Source organism: Mesocricetus auratus, unplaced genomic scaffold (genome assembly GCF_017639785.1).
Source record: "Mesocricetus auratus isolate SY011 unplaced genomic scaffold, BCM_Maur_2.0 Super-Scaffold_100010, whole genome shotgun sequence".
Classification (NCBI taxonomy): domain Eukaryota; kingdom Metazoa; phylum Chordata; class Mammalia; order Rodentia; family Cricetidae; genus Mesocricetus; species Mesocricetus auratus.
In genome coordinates, this window is record NW_024429194.1 from 49,456,691 (window position 1) to 49,478,784 (window position 22,094).

At 42.6% G+C, this 22,094-nt stretch overlaps 1 protein-coding gene across 1 annotated transcript in view; it reads left to right on the plus strand.

Annotated features, from left to right (window-relative positions):
* LOC121142962 (aldehyde oxidase 1-like) overlaps positions 1 to 22,094 on the plus strand; it is a 72,532-nt gene that overhangs the window by 24,608 nt on the left and 25,830 nt on the right. Inside the window, 2 exon segments of the mRNA XM_040754226.1 lie at positions 18,866 to 18,923; positions 20,668 to 20,764. Of these exon segments, the coding sequence (XP_040610160.1) occupies positions 18,866 to 18,923; positions 20,668 to 20,764 (155 nt within the window).

Consider the following 22,094-nt stretch of genomic DNA (forward strand, 5'->3'; position numbering starts at 1 on the left):
TCCTCTGCCCAAAAGTAGATGACGATCAGTCCTTCCAGACCCCAACTTCCTACATCCCCAGCTTCAGGAAGGGCATGAGACTTACCAGGCCCCAACCTCTGGCAACCCCAGCTTCAGCTTCAGAGGACCTGCCCATACAGGAAAGACATCAGCCCTTCCAGGCCCCAACCTCCAGTGACTGCAGCTTCAGCTTCAACTTTCTGCTTCAGGAAAGGAGACCAGTGGAGACCGTAAGACCCCACCTGCACCCACTGGAAGAACAGATGGGAAGAAGACAGAATAAAAGGTCACTAAGCAATAGAAAGACCAACATGAGTGCACCAGAATCTAGAGACCAACTCCAGCAAGACCGGAAAAGCACTACATAGACGAAGCAGAAGAGACAGACCTTAAAAATTATTTTATGAAGATGCTAGAGACGCTCGTAGCGGAAACTTGGAAATCCCTTAAAGAAATAGAAGGAAAAACAAACAAAAAATACATGAAATGGGGGGAAAGGCATTCCAAAAAAATTCAAGAAATAAACAAATCTCTCAAAGAATGTAAAGAATACCAAGAAAAAACAAAAAAATGAAGGAAACAAATCAAACAGTTGAAGGATTGAACGCTGAAATAGAAATAAAACACAGAATGAGGGGATACTGGAAAGAATAAGCTAGGTAAATGATCAGGACCTACAGATGCAAGTATCACCAACAGAATACAAGAGAGAGAATAGAGAATCTCAGGTGACCAAGACTCATTAAAGGATATACAGTCATCAGCCAAAGAATATCTCAAAACCAACAAATGCCTAACAATATATCCAGGAAATATGGGACACAGTGAAGAAGCCAAACCTGAGAATAATAGGTATAGAAGAAGGCAAAGAAATACAGCTCAAAGGTACAGAAAACATATTAAATAATCATAGAAGAACATGTCCCTAACCTAAAGATGGATATGCCTATGAAAATACAAGAATCTTACAGAACACCAAATAGGCTGAATCATAAAAAGAAGTCACCTTGCCTCATAATAATCAATACATCAAACCTACAGAATAAATAGAAAATATTAAAAGCACAATTGCACCATCTCCGGGTAAAGAAAGAAATAAAAATAAATTAAAGACATCCTGGAATTCAATGAGAATGAAGACACAACATACCCAAACTTATGGGAAACTCTGAAAGCAATTCTGACAGGAAAGTTCATAGCACTAAGTGCCCACATGAAGAAACTGGAGAACAGTCACACTAGAGAATTAATAGCACAGCTGAATGCCCTAGAAAAAAAAGAAGCAAACTCACCCAGGAGGAGTAGATGCCAGGAAATAATCAAATTGAGGGCTGAAATCAATGAAGTAGAAACCAGGAAACCATTGTGAAGAATCAATGAAACAAAGAGTTGGTTCTTTGAGAAAATCAACAAAATAGACAAACCTCTGTCCAAACTAACCAAAAGACAGAGAGGGAGCTTGCTAATTAACAAAATCAGAAATGAAAAGGGGGGCATAACAACGGTCACCGTGGAAATCCAGAGAATCATCAGGGCATATTTTGAAAACATGTACTCTACAAAATTTGAAAATGTATAGGAAATGGATAATTTCCTGGATAGAGATCACTTGCCAAAACTAAATCAAGAACAGATAAATACTCTAAACAGACATATAACCCTTAATGCAATAGAAGCAGTCATCAAAGTCTCCCTACCAAAAAAAAAAAAAAAAAACAGCCCCAGACCCAGATGTCTTCAGTGCAAAATTCTACCAGAAATTTAAAGAAGAGCTAATTCCAATACTCCTCCTAGAATTCCACACAATCGAAGGAGGAGGCTCACTGGCAAATTCTTTTTTTTTTTTTTTTTAGTGTCTTCATCCATTTTTTTATTAATATTTTTTTTATTTTCCATTTTAAATTTAGATAAGAAACAAGGTTGCTTCACAAGTCAGTACGAGGTCCCTCTCCCTTTCCCTCCCCTCCTCCCGTGCCCTCCCCCCCATCCCCCCCCCCCCCCGTTATCCCCTCATTCCCCCAGGGAGGGTGAGGCCCTCCATGGGGGTGTCCATAGTCTGTCATTTCATATAGGGCAGGGCCTAGACCCTTCCCCAAGAGTTCAGGGTGAGAGTGCACCTCACATTGTTCTATGGGAGTCCAGAGACCGTGTGTATACTTGGGATGGGTACTGATCTGCTGTCCAAGGCTCAATAGATTACTTAGGCCTCCTCACTGACACCCAGATTCAGGGGGTCTTGATCAGTCCCATGCTGGATTCCCAGGCTGATGCCTGGGATTCAAGAGTTAACCTTTGTCTGGTCAGCTGTTTCTGGGGGTTAAACCAGCCCAGTCTTAATCCCTTTGATCATCAGTCCTCCCTCTCTGATACTGGCTTTCTTGAGTTCAGCTCAGTACTTAACCAGCCAGTAAATGAAGTTTCTGTTTCCCAGACTCTCTGGCAATAGGATTGTAGGCTGGCACTCCCCAGATCTATGTCTAAAATCCATATATGAGAGAGTACATGCCATGTTTCTCTTTTTGTGACTGGGTTACCTCACTCAGGATGGTTTCTTCTAGTGTCATCCATTTGCCTGCGAATCTCATGATTCCATTATTTTTTTCTGCTGAATAGTACTCCATTGTGTAGATGTACCACATTTTCTCTATCCATTCTTCGGGTGAGGGACATCTAGGTTGCTTCCAAGTTCTGGCTATTACAAATAAAGCTGCTATGAACATAGTGGAACAGACATCTTTGTTATATGAATGGGCATCTTTTGGATATATGCCTAAGAGTGGAGTTGCTGGGTCTTGTGGTAGGTTTATTCCCATTTTTCTGAGGAATCTCCATACTGCTTTCCAAAGTGGCTGAACCAGTTGGCACTCCCACCAGCAGTAGAGGAGTGTCCCCCTTTCACCACATCCTCTCCAGCATAAATTGTCATTGGTGTTTTTGATTTTAGCCATTCTGACAGGAGTGAGATGGTATCTCAGAGTTGCTTTGATTTGCATTTCCCGGATGGCTAAGGATGTTGAGCACTTTCTCAAGTGCCTCTCAGCCATTTTAGACTCCTCTATTGAAAACTCTCTATTTAGTTCTGCAGCCCACTTCTTAATTGGGTCCTTTGCTGTTTTGGAGACTTGCTTCTTGAGTTCTTTGTAAATTTTGGAGATCAACCCTCTGTCAGATGTGGGATTAGTGAATATTTTTCCCATTCTGTGGGCTGCCTTTTTGTCTTGCTGACTGTGTCCTTTGCCTTACAGAAGCTTCTCAGTTTCAGTAGGTCCCATTTATTAATTGTTGATCTCACTGTCTGTGCTACTGGTGTTATGTTCAGGAAGCTGTCTCTTGTAGCAATTCGTTCAAGGGTACCACCCACTTTCTCTTCTAAGAGGTTCAGTGTGGCTGGATTTATGTTGAGGTCTTTGATCCATTTGGACTTAAGTTTTGTGCATGGCGATAGACATGGATCGATCCGCATTTTTCTACATGCCAGTCTCCAATTATGCCAGCACCATTTGTTGAAGATGCTTTCTTTATTCCATTGTATATTTTTAGCTTCTTTGTCAAAGATCAGATGTTCGTACGTGTGTGGGTTAATACCCGGATTTTCAATTCGATTCCATTGGTCTGCCTGTCTATTTTTGTGCCAATACCAAGCTGTTTTCAGGACTATAGCTCTATAATAGACCTTGAGGTCAGGGATAGTGATGCCTCCGGACGTTGACTTGTTGAACAGGGTTGTTTTGGCTATCCTGGGTCTTTTGTTTTTCCATACAAAATTGATTATTGTTCTTTCAAGGTCTGTGAAGAATTGTGCTGGGATTTTAATGGGGATAGCATTGAATCTGTAGATTGCTTTTGGCAGGATTGCCATTTTTACTACATTGATCCTACCTATCCAAGAGCATGGGAGATCTTTCCATTTTCTGAGGGCTTCTTTAATTTCTTTCTTTAAAGATTCAAAGTTCTTACGATACAGGTGTTTCACTTGTTTGGTTAGCATTACCCCAAGGTATTTTATGTTGTTTGTGGCAATTGTAAAGGGTGATGTTTCTCTGATTTCTCTTTCAGCCCTTTTATCATCTGTATATAGTAGGGCTACTGACTTTCTTGAGTTGATCTTGTAACCTGCCACTTTGCTGAAGGTGTTAATCAGCTGTAAGAGTTCCCTGGTAGAGTTCTTTGGGTCATTGATGTAAACTATCATACCGTCTGCAAACAGTGAAAGTTTGACTTCTTCCTTCCCAATTTGTATCCCCTTGATCCCCCTTTGTTGTCGTATGGCTATAGCTAGAACTTCAAGTACCATGTTGAAAAGGTATGGAGAGAGTGGACAGCCTTGTTTTGTTCCTGATTTTAGAGGAATTGCATTGAGTTTCTGTCCATTTAGTTTGATGTTGGCTGTTGGTTTACTGTATATAGCTTTTATTATGTTTAAGTATGTCCCTGTTATCCCAGATCTCTCCAAGACCTTTATCATGAAGGGGTGTTGGATTTTGTCAAAGGCTTTTTCAGCATCTAGTGAGATGATCATGTGATTTTTGTTTTTCAGCTTGTTTATATGGTGGATTACGTTGATGGATTTTCGTATGTTGAACCATCCCTGCATCCCTGGGATGAAACCTACTTGATCGTGGTGAATGATTGTTTTGATGTGTTCTTGGATCCGATTTGCCAGTATTTTCTTGAGTATTTTTGCATCAATGTTCATGAGGGATATTGGTCTGAAGTTCTCTTTCTTGGTTGTATCTTTGTGTGGCTTGGGGATCAAGGTTATTGAAGCCTCATAGAAAGAGTTTGGCAAAGACCCTTCTGCTTCTATTGTGTGGAACACTTTGAGAAGAATTGGTATAAGCTGTTCTTTGAATTTGTGGTAGAATTCTGCACTGAGGCCATCTGGACCTGGACTTTTTTTGGTTGGGAGACTTTTGATGACAGCTTCTATTTCCATAGGGGTTATAGGTCTATTTAAATTGCTTATCTGTTCTTGATTTAGTTTTGGCAAATGATAGCTGTCCAGGAAGTCATCCATTTCCTTTAAATTTTCGAATTTTGTGGAGTACAGGTTTTCAAAGTATGACCTAATGATTCTCTGGATTTCCTCAGAGTCTGTTGTTATGTCCCCCTTTTCATTTCTGATTTTGTTAATTTGCATGTTTACTCTCTGCTGTTTGGTAAGTTTGGACAAAGGTTTGTCTATCTTGTTGATTTTCTCAAAGAACCAACTCTTCGTTGCATTGATTCTTTGTATTGTTTTCCTGGTTTCTACTTTGTTGATTTCAGCCCTCAATTTGATTATTTCCTGGCGTCTACTCCTCCTGGGGGAGTTTGCTTCTTTGTGTTCTAGAGCTTTTAGCTGTGATGTTAATTCTCTGGTATAACTGTTTTCCTGTTTCTTCATGTGATCCAATTAATAAGTGGCGTAGAAAACTAAATAGAGAATTCTCAATTTAGGGGAGACTAAAATGGCTGAGAGGCCCTTGAGAGAGTGCTCAACATCCCTAGCCATCAGGGAAATGCACATCAAAACAACTCTGAGATAACATCTCACTCCTGTCAGAATGGCTAAAATAAAAAACACAATTTATGCTGGAGAAGATGTGGAGAGAGTGGAACACTCCTCCACTGCTCGTTGAAGTGCCAACTCCTGCACTCACTCTGGAAATCAATATGGAGATTCCTCAGTAATATGGGAATCAATCTACCAGAAGACCCAGCAATTCCACTCTTAGACATATATCCAAAAGATGCAAATTCATACAAGGACATCTGTTCCAGTATGTTCATAGCAGCATTTTTTTGTAATAGCCAGAACCTGGAAGCAATCTAGATACCCCTCAGCTGAAGAGTGGATAGAGAAAATGTGGTACATTTACACAATGGAGTATTACTCAGCAGAAAAAAACAATGGAATCTTGAAATTCACAGGTAAAAGGATGGCACTAGAAGAAACCATCCTGATTGAGTTAACCCAGTCACAAAAAGACAAACATGATATGTCCTCACTCATATATGGATTTTAGACATGGATCAGGATAGTGCCAGTCTGCACTTCCACTTACAGAGAGTCTGAGAAACAGGAAAGATCCTAAGAGAGATATGCATGGTACCCCAGAGAAGAGGAATGAGGCAGGATCTCCTGAGCAGATTGGGAATATGGCAAAGGGGTGGGGGGGGGAGTGGGAGCTGGAAAGAAGAGAGGGGGAGAAGAGGAAGAGAGAGTAGGTCATGTGGGAGAGGAAGTTTGAGTGGGGGTTAGAATATGGGGAGAATAGGATGAGAAATACCGCAGCAGAGGGAGTCATAGGTTAGAAGAGAGATCTGGCACCAGAGAGACCTCTAGTGATCTAAAGGGATGACACCAACTAGCAAGCTAAGCAATAGTGGAGAGACCACCTTAAATGCCCATTCCTGATAATGAACTTGACGTCTACACTATATGCCATCCTAGAACCTTCATCCAGTGACTGATGGAATCAGAGGCAAACACCCACAGTTAAACACTGAACTGAACCCATGGAACCCAGTGACAGAGAGAGGAGCAATGAGCAAATTGACAAATAATGTGCTGGCAAAACCATACGAGACAGCTTATCTGAACAAGGAGGAGCTCTTGGAACCTAGATTGACATCTGGGAGGCCAGCATGGGACTGATCCAGACCCCCTGAGTGTGAGAGTCAGTGAGGAGGCCTGGGCAACCTATGGGGCCCTGGGCAGTGGATCAGTGTATATCCCTGGCATACAAAAGGACTCCGTGGTCCATAACACAAAGAGGGATGCCCTGTCAGCCTAGACTATTATTAGGGGAGTGCCTGGACCCTGCCCTGAGTGAAATGACAGACTCTGGATATCCCCTATGAGGAAGGAAGTGGGGATAGGGTGGGAGGCTGGGGGCGGGAAGGGGAGGTGCAGGAGTAGGTGAGGGAGAGGGAACTGGGATTGACATGTGAAGCAAGCTATTTAAAATTGAAGTAATAAAAAAAAGTTACAAGCACTAGATTGAGAACCATATGTGCCCATGTTCTTCTCAACACCTTGTGTATTTTCTATTAACAAATGGGTTTAGGGAGATAAAGGAATTTTTCCTTTAATGCTGTTTTTGAGCCTGGTTTGCCAGCTCACATCTGTAACCTTCCCATTTGAAACTGAAGTTGGAGACTTTCCACAAATTTGAGGCCTGCCTGGGCTATATAGTGAATTCCATGACAACCTGGGCTACAGAGTAGACCTCTTTCTTTCTCCCTCCCTCCCTGCCTCCCTCCCTCCCTGCCTCCCTCCCTCCCTCTCTCCCTCTCTCATCTGTCTGTCTCTCTTCCTCTCTCTCCCTCCCTTTATGTCTCTCTGCCTCTCCGTCTCTGTCTCTCTGTCTCTGTCTATAACTCTTTCTCTCTCTCTCTCTCTCTCTCTCTCTCTCTCTCTCTCTCTCTCACACACACACTCACACACTACTTTTTGTCTTGTAGAAGCAGGTAGTACAGAAGACCATGTGTTGTTCTGGGGGAAATCCTAACTAACCCTAAAGTTCTTAGCAACCTTGTCTTTGGAGGAACTGGGAAACTGCAGACAATACACATAGGCTCACAAGGTGTCAGTGTTGCTGTCTTCACCTTTCCTTTCAGTGTTGCTGAGTTGCATCACAGCATGATGGAAGGAATTAATCATCTCTCTGTCTTTATCTCACCAATAACAGGTCCTCATGTCCTAAGCGCTCTCTCAACAGCTGCTGAGTTGTAAGTAGATCCATGCTTTGTAATCTCCGCTGGCAGAGATTTCTGTTTAGTCAATGATAAATCACAGCCCAATGAGGACAGGCCAAGGAAGTTGATATCCTGAGTTCAATGTGGGATAAAAAAACATGGAGGGTAGAGAGGTGGACAGGTGGGGAGGTATCGTCTTTCTAGATGGACTCTTGAGTTTAGCTGTTTGTTCTAAGTTAACCTATTGGGCAAAAAAACCCATAACCTTACTGAAGGGAATTCTGCCCATAGATGAAGCATCAGCCACACCCATTCACACCATGAGACAGGCAAACCTTGCCAGGCAAGAGCCTGCTTCCTGCAGATTCTTCTGGCCACAGCCCTTTTGTGCAGCTTGCCAAAACTAAGTCACGAGCTCCCTCTGCCGAGTGTGCGCTGATAAAACAGAATGTGAAACATTTGCATTCGTGGACATGTAAGCCATTATACATTGGAATGTTTCTATAGAAAGAGACTCTGACGGAGACTGAATCAGGATGTTCTGTTAAAATAGAGACGTGCTAGCTGCACCTTTCTGGTTTGCCAACGAGATTTTCAAACATGGCTGCTGGTAGGTGACACTTCACGAGGACCAGAAGTGTCATCAGGAGCTGCTTGCAAACACCTCCTTCCACATCTTCCTAGTACTTATCGTAGCTGAAATCACATTATTTATTACTTGCCTAGTGATCTCTTTCCCTACCGAACATTCACTTAAGACCTCATCTGTATTCTTTGCCCAGGATGTTGCACACAGCAGATGCTCAGAATCAGTTACTTAACGAATGAAGCAGGTCAGAATTTGTTTATAGTGTCTTTAAGGATAATGGTTCACCTGAGAATGATAGAACTGATCACATAAAACAAATATGGGTTTGGTAGTAAATAATAGAAATGAGAAAAGCATGGCTGGAGAGACGTCTCAGTGGTTGAAACACTTGCCACACAGGCCTGAGGACCAGGGTTTGGATTCCCCGAAATGTACATGCTGGGTGGGTGTGATGGTTTGCCTGTCATCCCAGCTGTAGAAGGCAGAGATGGATGATACCCAGAGCAAGCTGAGTATCAGGACTATCATCATCAGCCAGCTCTGAATGTGACTGAGAGACCCTTGAACAAGGAGGAAGTCTTATGGAAGAAATTTGTAAATTCCACCCTTTGCCTCTACCTGAATGCATGTTTCACACATGTGCTGGCAGAAATGCAATCATTCCCACATGCATGATGATGCACATGCACATACAAATAAAGAAAAATGAGAAGGAGCATGTTGACAAAGAAATGAAATTCAAGTTCAACTTTAAGATGGGAAAGGTTTAGAGTAAACCAAGGAAAAAAGGGTTGTGCAAGGCATTGGAGATACAGTGGTCTAAATAAGATCTTCCCCCTGCCATCAGGAAGTTATCATCTGATCGTGAAGGCAGATGTCACACAAACTACATGAACGTTTACAGCTAGGACCAGTATAGTACAAGAGAGATACATGCTATTAGGTAGGGAGGTAACTGGGCAGTCAACCAAACTACATCTTGGGAAGTAAGATGTGAGACCAAAAGCCTGATGCTGGGGCGGTGGGTGATGGAGCAGAGAGGCATCAGAGAGTTGCTTAGCCACAAGTAAAGGATGTGCAATATCATAGAGCAGGGAACTGCCCTGATGGTTTTGGTTGCCTTTCAGGGATCAAGTATTACATGTGCTTTTGTTTCTCTTTTGTAGTGATAAGATTGTTTAATAAACACACGGAATATGTATGATTAAAAAAGGCAACATCATGATCAATTCTGGCTATCTTTCTCCTGCCTCTCTTATTTACAGGCTTAGAGAATATTAACAAAACTGTCACCCATTCAGGGATGACACTGGGTGCTGATCTCAGCCTGACCTAGGTAAAGGACATCTTGGCCAGTGTGGTCTCCAGGATCTCCAAGGAGAGGACACAGATGTACCTTGCTGTCTTGAAGAATCAGAGGACCCTGTCGGCATCAGATCAGGAACATGGCTGTGGTTTTCTACACATTCCACTGGGTGGGGAAAGATGACATTAATCAGTATTTCTCTTTCCGTCTATAGCCACCCATGTTTTCCATGAGGCAGAGCGAGAAGTTACCTACTTCAGACACCTGTGGAATAAGCCACATAAATGGCCAGGGTAATGCAGAGATGATGTCTCCTGGTTCATTCTCCATGACTTAGATGCTGCCTGTAATTTTTGTATTGAGGATTTGTTTCTCCATTCTAGATAGTCCTTGAAGATACTTTTGGATTCGTTACCTTATAAAGATGGATTTGTTGAAAATAACAGACATGAATGAGAGCTACACATTTGGCTCAACATCCCTTTGCTTCTATGCTGCCTCTGTAATATGAAGATTAAAATATTAACTGTAAGTACAATGGCCACATGCATAATATCAACAGTAAGTAATGTAGAGCAGATTTATCATCTCAAGATGTTAACCGGTCTCTTCCTTCAAACGCTCGAGGCCTCAAAAACTTCATCACGCTAAACACAACGGACACCTACCATGGGCCCCACACTCATAGTCCCACCTTCCCACCAATACTTACAAGCAATCTGTGTGGTTTTATTTAAACACTTTTTGTCTGCTGTCACAAAAATTACACATGCATAACTTCAGAATAATGACCTCATCCATAAATCCCAACTTCAGCTCCTCCCTGATTGAGGTGGTTTTCACAGTCTTACTTTCTTTTTGTAAGTATTTAGGATAAAATGACAAGTCATTGCTGTAAATACCTCAGAATTTTCAAAAGAACTTGGAACCATACTGGCATGTTCTATTCTAATTGCTGAATTATCCTGAAAGGAAATGTCATCCTCTGTCTAATTCAGCACTCACAGCAAAAGCCCTGGGTTTCACCTAATATTTCTTTTAGTCCTTGGATGCTCATATTATCAGCAGACTGCCTACTTCGGGCCTCAATCCTTATTTGGGTGTAAGCAATAGCATTCCTCAATATTGCTTCAGCAGGTGATCACCAATTTCAGTTCTCTCTCCCCACACCTGTCACCTTGGCTTCAACCCCCACCCTATGATGAATTGGACCATTGAACTGTGAGCCAAAGTAAATCCCGTCTTCCTTAAGGTGCTTTTGTCACCAAGAACTTGTCACTGGACATGATCATTGCCAAAAGTCAGGCTACTGTGTTTGGCTCATGATACAGACACTGAACGGTGTACAGCAGAGTTTTACTCCCATGACAGTTTTGTCTACCTTGAGATATGACCCACCTTGTCGTATGTTTATATATTTATGTTCCAAAGCAAGCATTTACTTCCTCTAAATTCCAGATGTGGCCAGGATCACACACCCCGCCGTTCTACAGCAGACTTGAACTAGAACAGATTCTGACTCTGTTCTCAACATAGGGTAACCTTACACATGCTGACGACTTGATTACAAGACTGTCCACATTTCAGACCCCAACCTCAAAATGGGTCTCTGGGACTTCTGACCAAAATCAGGGTTTCCATGGCCCCACCCTTCGTTTCTATTATGTTGCTATATTGTCTCCCAAAACTCAGGCAATCACTTTGCTGTGAAGAGAGACCATGAGCATGACAATGCTTAAGAAGGAAAACTCTAATTGAGGTTGCGGGTGACAGTTCAGAGTTTCAGTCCATTTTCATGGTGGGAGCATGGCAGCATGCAGGCAGACATGGTGATGGCTGCATCTTGATCAGAAGGCAACAGGAAGTAAACTCTCTGTCACACTGAGTGAAGCTTGAGCAAAAGAGACCTCCAAACCTGCCTCCCACAATGACACTTTTTTCAACAAAGCCACACCTATTCCAACAAAGCCATACACTCTAATAGTGTCACTTCCTTTGTGGGCCATTTTCTTTCAAACCACCACAACTGTGTTTGCCCATTTACTATATGATCTCCCTCTCTCTCTATATATATATAAATATATGTGTGTGTGTGTGTGTGTGTGTGTCTGTGTGTGTGTGTGCGTGTCTGTGTGTGGTGAAAACATCACATGGCAATACTTATGGGAAAGGACACAGAGCTTCTAAGTCTTCTCCACGCCAACCACTCACCTGTCTCCTCTGCATGTTCCATCATCTGAACCCAGTCTTTAGAACCTCATATTACATATAAGGAACCCACTGGTGTTTGCTTAAGTATCAGCCCTCTTTCACATGGGTGGTTCTCCTGGCAACCAGCTCCCATCCTGGGGCCATTCAAATACCCACTATAAGCATCACTTCATTAATAAAAAGGATGCTTCCCTCATGCAAGAAATCACATGGAGTTTAGATGTCAGATGCTCTTACCTCTGAGAAAATCGCTCAGGCCTAAGAATTTTGTACCAGCAAATAGAATCAATAGGCACACACTAATGCTAAAAAATCTGCGAGCTCTCCTGCCAAGGGCTCTAGAGCTTAGTGTCAGAGACCAGGGCAAAAGCAGGCACTGTGTGTGTTTGTGTGTGTGTGTGTGTGTGTGTGTGTGTGTATTACACGTGTGCATGTGGGTGTGCATGCATGTATGTATATCTGTGTGTGGTCTGTGTGTATGTGTGTACTCTGTGTGTGTCCATGTATGTTGGATCAGTCTCAGGGCTAGGCAAACATTATATCATTAAGCTGGACCACCAGTGTCACATGGGTCCTATCACAGGAAATTCTATAGCAAAATCCACAGGAGAAGATCCATGATGATCACGTGTTCCCTTCATGATGTCAAGGGTTGCTAAGTAAATCAGCATCGATGCTCACCTTGTGGAATAAACATGTGAAAGGGAGGTTCCAGCAGGACAGGACAAGAAAGTAGTCCTCGTGTGGTGAGACAAATGACAAAAGAAAACTCTTCCTGAGCTACACATTACACAAAAAAGTCAGTCTATTTTTAACTTGACTTTTGATCAAAAAGTGTATTGGTTAATTTGACCCAAAACCCTTTCCATCAATTCTGCTCCAAAATGTCTGTTATTTCTGGACACAGATCACACCCACCTTCAAAGGAAAAAGGTTCATCCTTACCCAGGTTCAGAAGGAAGACACACACCCCAAGAGTTCCCCAAGTGTCACAAGGAAAAATTGTTTCACCTTCCCCAGGTGGATTTATCCAGAAGTGTAATGCTTATTTCTGGATTCGTGTTTTAAGATTTGGGTTTATAATAATCACATTACTTTATGGTTGTTTCATGTGTTGATTGACATGGCTGACATTATCCATATTTCACATATTGATGTCACTGTCTTCAGGAATTATGTCCTCGTGCTGTCCATATCCATTCAGACACTCACCATATTCCCCACCCCTCTCATTCATGAATTCTCTGTCAATTCAACACACACACCATCTGGCACTGTGTCCACATGTACACACTGATTCAGGTTGTTCTGCCGAATGCTGGCATTAAAGGCATGTGTCACCACTGCCCAACTTGCAATTTGTTTTTAGAATAAGAATACCATTGGATATTATCAATACAAGAGTCACAATGCTTGAGTCCTTTGATAAAAACTTTTCCTTTGGTAGAAGGAGCACAGCAAATCCCTCCGGAAGATCGCTTTCTTGCTGGACTACCAGATGCAAGCCTGAAGCCAGACCAAGTGCTCATCTCATTTTTCATGCCCCTCTCTTGGAAGGTATGAGGTCACAGGTTCACAGCAGCCACTGGCATCTTTGACTTTTATCCTGAATTGGCCTTGGTGTAGAGAAGCATAGAATGTGTAGCAAATTCCTTATGCATGCAGAAGTGCAGAAATTCCAGATTAGACATAGCCAGCTCTTTCAATAACATCTGGCAGCTTTAGGACTTTGTACTATCTCCCAGCCAGCTCTCAGAATGAGGACATTTGGATTCACAAAGCATTCAGTGAAAAGGACCAAAGTCCTTAATGTGTAGGTGAGGAGATTGCACTCCAAGACCTTCCATGGTTTCTGCCTCTGCTCCAGCTGGTGATCTGGCCCCTGGCTGCCCTTAATGACCAGTAGTGATCAGGATGTGTGAGTCAGATAAACCCCTGCTCCCAACTTGCTCTTGGCCATGGTATTCATAACAGTACCATATGGCAAACTAGAACATCGTGTATGATTCTGTTGATTTCCCTACAGAAATCTCCATCAATGAAAACCCCATGTGTATGAGCAGTCACTCCCTGTTCCTCTGTCTCTTCAGGCTCTAGCAAACACTCATTCACTTCCTTTTTGAGAACTTGCCTATTTGAGACCTTTTGTATAGGTGGAATATAGATGTCATTTTCTGTGTATTTTCTTTCATTTTATATAATGCTTTCACCTATCACATCTCCTGTAGTGTGTATACATACTTTATCCCTTTGAAGGACTGAACGAATTCACTTTTGTGAATATATTTCATTTCATTTATTGAACATTAACAGTTGGGGTTATATTTTCCTACATTTTTGGTACTGTGAAAAATGCTCAGTGTTTGTGTGTAGATTTATCTGTGAAGATGTGTTAAATCCTATAATAATGTGGAAATTCTGATTAACTTTTTAACTGCCTGACTGTTATCAAGTGGCTGCACAGTGTGCATCCCCTTAGCACAATGAATAGAGCCTCTAGTTTATCCATATCCTGCTAACACATGTCACTATCCAATTGCTTCAACTACATCTGTCACAGTGTACGTGAGTAGTGTTTCACTATGACTTTGACCTACAAACAAAGTCTCAAGGACAAACAAAGCTGAGCATCTTCTCATGTGCTGATTGGCCATTTAAACATCTCTTCTATTGGCAGTATCAGTCAATTAAAAATAATGAATAACCTGGAGTCATTTGTTTTTTTAACTACTATGTTGCAAGTGTTCTATACAGGAGACTTTTGTCATACATGTGCAAATATCTTTTCCTATTTTGTGGTTTTCTCTCTCTTTCTCTCATTCCAATACTGTAAATGCACCAAGGGCCCTGAACACGTTAGACAAGTACTACGTAACCAACTATATCCTTAGACCCTTTTTGTAGGGACAGACTATTGCTATAAAACCCAGGCTGGGGTACAGATCTAAACAGAATTCTCAACAGAAGAAACTCAAATGGCCAAAAGACTTTTAAGGAATTGCTCAACCCCCCTTACCCATCAAGAAAATGATAATCAAAACGACTCTGAAATACTATCTTGTACCTATCAGAATGGCTAAGATAAAAAAAACGCTGATGACACTGTCTCAAACCAAACCAAACCAATCCAAACTAAACAAAACAAAGCACACTGATGATAGCTTATATTGTAAAGGATGTGGTGTAAGGGGAACACTCCTCCACAACTGGTAGGAGTGCAAACTTGTACAGTCACTTTGAAGATCAGTATGGCAGTTTCTCAGAAAACTGGAACTCAATCTAGCTCTAGACACAGCAATACCACTCTTGGGTATATACCCCAAGAATGCACAATCATACCACAATGACAATTGCTCAACTATGTTCATAGCAACATTATTTGTAATAGCCAGAACATGGAAATAATCTAGATGCTCATAAACAGAACAGTTAATAAAGAGAATGTGGTATATTTACACAATGGAGTATTATCCAGTGGTAAAAAAAGAACAATGACATGTTGAAATTTGCAGGATGCTATTAGAAAAACATCCTGAGTGAGGTAACTCAGACCCAGAATGATCTTACTGTTCTTATACTTGGAATTCTAGCCTAAGAAAATGATTTCAAATAGAGCAAACACATATAGACATAAAGATGATTACTGTAACGTAAAATGACAAACTGGAATCTGATAGTTCATGTTAGGCAGATTGGGAATATTTGAAGCATTTTACCCTACCATTAAGTTACTTTATCATTAGAATGTTCAATAAGGACTCCTTCTGTTATCTCAGTAGACATGGAACAATCAAGCAGACCAATATCTGTCCACCCTACAGACATCAGTCATGGAGCAGAGCTTACCTTAGATGAGTACAGGGTGTTTGAGTGTTCAGATGGGGGCAGAAAAGAAATGTGCATCTCTGTAGGGATGTCACAGATGGCAGGGATTTTGCACTGGCTTGGGCCACGGCTGTACAGAATGCCCTGGGGAGAGTAGCTCAGCTCCTCCATGGTGTAGAGTTCCATTCCTTGAATAAATGCGCCTTCATTCTGAAAGAAAAAAAGGAATGACTACCTGAGAGGCGATACTCCCAGGAGTCTTTTCTACTGCTTGTCTGCCCTTGAGAACTGCAGTTCAAGGACCTTCCAGGGTGTCTGGAGAGAGTCACCAGGAGCCCACATAAAAACATTTCTATATGTTCCATTCAGTGCTAGGTTCCAGGTCAGAGGACTTGGGTTTTACCTATTGCTTAGCCATTGCAATGATAACTCAAGATGAGTCCTCACAGGGTCTGTCCACATACTGTCATGTTTTCCACCAAGGAGGCAGATGAAACTCTTCCCTGACTGACCTGGAACAGTCCCAGCCTACTAGGGGAAGGTTCTCAGGTGACCAGTAAGTGGATGGCTCCTCTTGAGACCTCAGAGTAGTTTATGTCCCACAAAGAGTAAACAGACAAAAGAGTTGCACGTACCTGGCCCATGTCAAGGGCTGGGATTATGCTGTGGCCAACGTCCATCACAATGTCTGTTCTGAGTGTCTAGAAAAATTTTTTTATTAGTTTTTTCATTTATTTTACAAACCAACGACAGTTTCCACTCCCTCTCTTTCTGTTCCCTCCCCTCCCCTTCTATCTCTGCCCCATCCATTCCTTTCTGTTCAGAAAGGGGCAGGCCTCCCAGGGAAGTCACCAAAGCAGGGCACATCAAGATGCTGCAGGACCAAGCTCCACCCCCACCTGCATCAAGGCTGCATACCAGCATGTGGAATTGGTTCTAAAAAGCCAGCTGAAATATTCTGATGCAGATACCTCACAGAGAAGAAGCTGAGAAATGCCTGCAAAAGTATTTCTTTGCACTGACCATGTTATTCCATGATAAGGAAGCAATGAAAATTATGTGACAAAGTTTATCATCTGAAAACCTTTGGTTTTGAGATGGGGTCTCATGTAGCCCAGGTGGACTTTGAACATGACATGTAGCCAAGGATGACCTTCACCTTCTGGTTCTCCTGCCCCCTCAGAGCTGGGCCATTGGAGCAGTGTCTGAGATGAGGCAGCCAAGCAATGTATGTAACGCAGAAAGAACATTTTGGGCAGAGAAACATGATGCACAGGTCCTGGGGCAGGAGAATTCTCCCCCCCACCCCAGAGAACAACTGTTGGAGCTGCAGAAGTGCCAGGGGCCAGAGTGCAGCCTTATTGGTGATGCTCAGTGCTGAGTTCAGGAAGGCAGCCACCATGCTGAGTCTGCAGTCTCTCACTTTCTCCCTCCCCTGCTTCCAAAAAGGAGTTTATTACAAGTAGTGAAACCTTATGCTCTATTGATTTTTAAGAATAAAAATCTGTTTCTTACCTGAAGACTCATTTAATCTCTTAGTCCTACTGCTGGCACCACTGGGGACCTCCAGGTGCCTTGGACCTAGTCCTGGGGCCAAATGTTCTGTCATGATTGTAAAGTAGACTCTAGAAATACTGGTTTAGGTTTTGAAATTATCCCCTCCTAACCCCCACAGAAACAAGCAAACATCATACCAGCTTTTCCTGCCCATTTTTGTCCCTCCCTATGTTAGTGAAGCATGTGTTTCACCATTGGTTAGCAAGTGAAGGGGTGTTCGAAGAAGCATGAGAAGCCACTGGAGAGAAGGTCCCTGTGAAAAGCCAGTCTCTGTGATTCAGAGCTGCCTTTGCACGGACTCCTTGAACACCTTCAGGGTGCTCTGGTGACCTGAGCAGTAGGCCTCTGGCTTTTGCTTTTTGTTCTGCAGGAGAGAAACTATGAGTGCAAACAGTAAAAGTTAAAAGTCTGTGCACTGTCTGAGTTCACATGGCCTAAGTCAGCTTGATGTTTATCAAAGACATGGGGCCAGGAGGTTTAAGTTCTCAAACACAGGGACTCTGGCACTAATTCACTGAAGTTGGCTGCTCTCCAAGAAATCCGGATTCCAGGTGGAAGAGCGGGTCATGATGTGTGTCTGACTGGTTCAGGGATTCCCTGGTGGCATGCAGTTAGAGGTGATGGTAAGACTGGGGTTTTAGAGCTGTCACTCCTGCAGGAAAGTCTCACAGGAAGCAGAGACTGCTGAGACTCTGTTATAATTGTGCAGGCTCCATGTTGCTGGTGGCAGTGTAGCCGAGAATCATTTTCAGTTCCAAGGAGCAGAACTTGGTGACACTGATTGCAGTGGGCAGAAAGAAAGGTTAGAAATAACCCAGGGTTTCAAACCTTAGATGTTCTTAGAGTGAACGTGTGAGTTGTGAAAAAGAGGGAAGAGAGTAAAGTAAATGAGCTGCTGTGAAGTTTGTCTGAGGACTGGGCTCATCCTATGGAAAGTGTGTGTGAGTGTGTGTGTGTGAGTGTGTGTGTGAGTGTGAGTGTGTGTGTATGGGCGTGTGTGTGTGAGTGTGAATGTGTGTGTGTATGGGCGCGCATGCGATGCAGTCTTCTGTATTGCATGTTCCTCAAAAAGGGCTTGATTTTTCCTGCAAGGGCCTGAGTAGAGTTGCAGGAGGAGTCAGCACTGGGTGTGTGTCTTCTCTTCCCTCTCTTCCTTCCTTCCCAGAGGGACAGAGTAACACAACATGAAGAGAGACGACTAGGGTTTGTGACTATATGAAGACGCCATGGTGCTGCCTGTTCCATGAATGCCATGGGACATGCAAGCAGAAAAGAGGACCAGCTGGGGGACCTCAGTGGGGAGAGGAAGGACAGAAATAACATAAAAATGCCCCAATCCATTGCTTGATGCACTAACTTAAAACATTGAATTCAAATTTTATTTTATGTGTATGGGTGCTTTGCTTACATACCTGTTTGTGTAGCACATGCCTGCTTACAACATTAATTTTAAAGAATTTAATCAATGTAGAGAAAGCAGGATTCCAGGGAGCCTTGACCTTCCATCCTGTTTCCGTGGCTGCAGCAGACTGTCTGCCAGCCCAGATGCTTCAGTGTGTCTAGCTACACAGCCTTGCCTGGCTCGGCACTGGCGTCTACGGCTTTAGTCTGTGTATTTGGGGGCGTGGTTCGTTTCTGTCTCCACTAACACAAGCTCTTGGTCCTGTGTGTGTAACTGTGTTTCTCTTGCACAGGTGGTAGAGCAACATGTCGATCTTGAAATGATGCTGTTGCCGTACCTGAGGAAGAATCGTATCCTTTGCTGTGTGTTGTGAGTGTGTGCATTTGTGTGTGCTAAGTCTATGAGTCTGTGAGTGTCTGTGAGTGCATATGTATCTGAACATGTGAGTGCATATATCTGGAAGTCTGTAGCATGTCTGAGTGTGTATTTGTATATTCTTGTGTATGAATTTGGGAGGAATGTTAGCGTGTGAAAAAGTGTAAGTCTGTGTGTGTTTGATATGTAAGGTGTGTGTGTATGTCTGTGAGTGTTGTGTGTGGCTGTGGGATCCTGTGTATTTGAGTGAGAGTGAGTGCATGAAAGAGTGCATGCATGTAAGTGTGTATGAGTGTGAGTGTATGCCAAAACGTGGTAAGTATGTTTATGAGTCATATGTGTGTGTATGAGAATGCATTAGAGATCTCTGAGAGTGTGTGCAAAAGTGTTTGCAAGTGTGTTTGTGTGTGAGAGTTTATGGGAGTTGGAATATGCAAGTGTTTTTAAGTGTGTGAATACAGGCCCATGAGTGTGTACGCATGAGTGTAACTAAATGAGTATATGTACTTGTATGAGTGTGTGACTGGGTTTGTGTGTGAGAGAGCATTTTACTTAAAGAGTGTCTGTGAATGTGTATATGTGAGTGTGAATGTGTGTGACAGTATATGAGTTGTGTGAGAATTACTGTCCTTGTGTGTCTTTGTGTGATGTAAGTGTGCATGTATGTGTGTGTATGTATGTGTGTGTGTATGCATGCGTCTTTTCAAGTGTATGTGGAAGTAATGAATGTATGGATGTCTGAGAGTTAAGTGTAAGTTTGTGATGTGTTTGAGTGTGTGAGTGGTGTGTTTGAGTGTGTGAGTGGTGCGTTTGAGTGTAGGAATAGCATATGTCAGTATGTGAGTGTGTGTTTGAAAGAGTGTGTTAGCGTTCTCTTACCATCCTCTTTTACAGGAATTGGGTGATGTAAAATGAAGAAACAAGCAAGGGATTAAAGAGAAGGATGTTGAAAAGCATGAATTAAGAATCCTCTAGAATTAACAGACAATATTCATACCTTATGCTTAGTGACTGATATTTATGCCATGAGAGAAAAAATAAACATCAAACTTCCAAAAGTAAATGAAAAATGGGAAGTACATGATGGTGACACTCACCTTTGACACTCACCTTTAATCCCAGGACTTGGGACATAGAGGCAGGCAGATCTCTGTGAGTTCAAGACTAGCCTACTCTATGGTATGAGAACCAGGACAGCCAGAGTTGTTACATCGAAAAACCCTGTTTCAAAAAACAATAATAACAATAGTAACAGAGATATAAAAATAATGATGATGATAATGAGAGAAGAGATTTGAGGGAGCAGTCAGAGGTGTCTCTGACAAGATGCAGACAAATGACTTCCTGTGTTTCTAGTGTGACACAGATGGTTCATCTAGTATTTATAATATAGCATTTTGTACATTTCGTCAGAGAGCTCCATAATGATGAGGGCAGATATACAGAGCACTCGCACCTGCAAATTTTCAAACACTTCCATGCATAGACCCTTCTTCAGTCTGGTCCTACTTTTGGCAGCCAGTGTTCCAGCTTCATACAGAGGCTGGCACAAACTGGAACGCACAAAAGGAAGCAGGAAACCGCGAGACTTAGGTAGCAGCCGTTGGAGAATCCACACTGAACTTTCCTGTGCGTGTCTGTGATGATGCCGCGTCCTAAGTAAGGACTGTTCTAGAAAGAAACCATAGTACACAGTATCTTTAATTCAGCTTCTTCCAGTCCGACTCACAGGCACTAAGTATGGCTGTGGAGGGAGAGGTTGTGGTGCCTGCACTGTGATGGTCTCGCGATACAACCCCAGCACCAAGACGATCAGGTACCTCACAGCAAAGTCCAGCTCTGAATGAATCTTCAGTTCTCAACCTCGTCTTCTTCACGGGGTGAATGTGTATGGAGAACTACTGTGTAGAAAGACCTGTGCTAAGCACTGAGGACAGTCTCCTGGCTCCCACGCGTGAATTCTCCATCCCTGAGCCTGAGAGCTCTGCGTCAAGAGACAGTTAGATGGCTTCACTCTCCTACCTAACACTACATGTGCTTTCCTATTTTGTTTACCTTCTGTATTTACCTTCAATGCACTATGGTTTCACACATTTATCTGTCCGGTCTCTCTCCCCTCCTCTTCTGGGACTCCACTTATGCATTTGTTAAACCACTTTCCTCATTCCCCAATTCCAGATGAGGTTCAGGACCTGAGCAGCTGCCAAGGCTGTCCCATGCCTGCATTCCCTGGGAAATCTCCCTGCTTTCTAGCCTGACTGCCAGCTCTTTAGGACACTAAAGTTCTCTTTGGGCTCCTCTCTTTCTGTCTGTGCTTCAGGAGAACTTTGACCACCATGCTGCCTTATTCTTGGCCCCTAAAGTGTAATGATGACATTATACTCAAGGTAAGCTTAGCATTTTCTATCATGAGCTTCTTGGTTTCTGGGCCTGGGTAGTAATCTCCCTCAGCTCATTCCTCACCCCCGCTGTGAGCCACTTCCCCTGCTGCCAAGCATCCAGTGTGCACTGCTGGGAAGAGTCCAGCTTTGCGGTTTAAGCCATTGTACCCTCCCACAATGACCATTAATGGTTTGCTGACAGACACTCTGGTTTCTGCTTAGTCTAACGTAAGGCAGATTCTTCATTTTCCTTACATTTCAGAAACACAGCAACTGAATCTTAGGGATGAGGACATCTGTTCATATATCCTCTCTCTTATTAAGAATGGACACTTAATAGAATATAGTGTTTTAAAGTTACTCATGTACTCCATATGATATGTATGTATATATATACCTGATTTATATAAATAAAATTTTAATATATACATGTTAAATATATGTGCATATAAAATGTTTTAATTTTCAGAAATTCATGCATGTATACATTTTATTTTCATCATATTTCCCCTTCTTCTCCCTCCAATTCCTTCTGCAGCACCCCACTCCCAAGTCCTGTCTTTTTCTTTATAACCCACTGAATCCAGTTTGTACAACTCACGTCCTCATGGGTGTGGCATCCACTGGACCATGTTTGACCTCCACATGCCACACCCTAAAGAAAGCTGACTCGCCTTCCCCAGCAGCCATCAACTCTCAACAGCTTCCGAGGAGATGCATTTTAAAATATGCTTTTATAGATTTTTCTGCCTTAGTCTGGTTTTA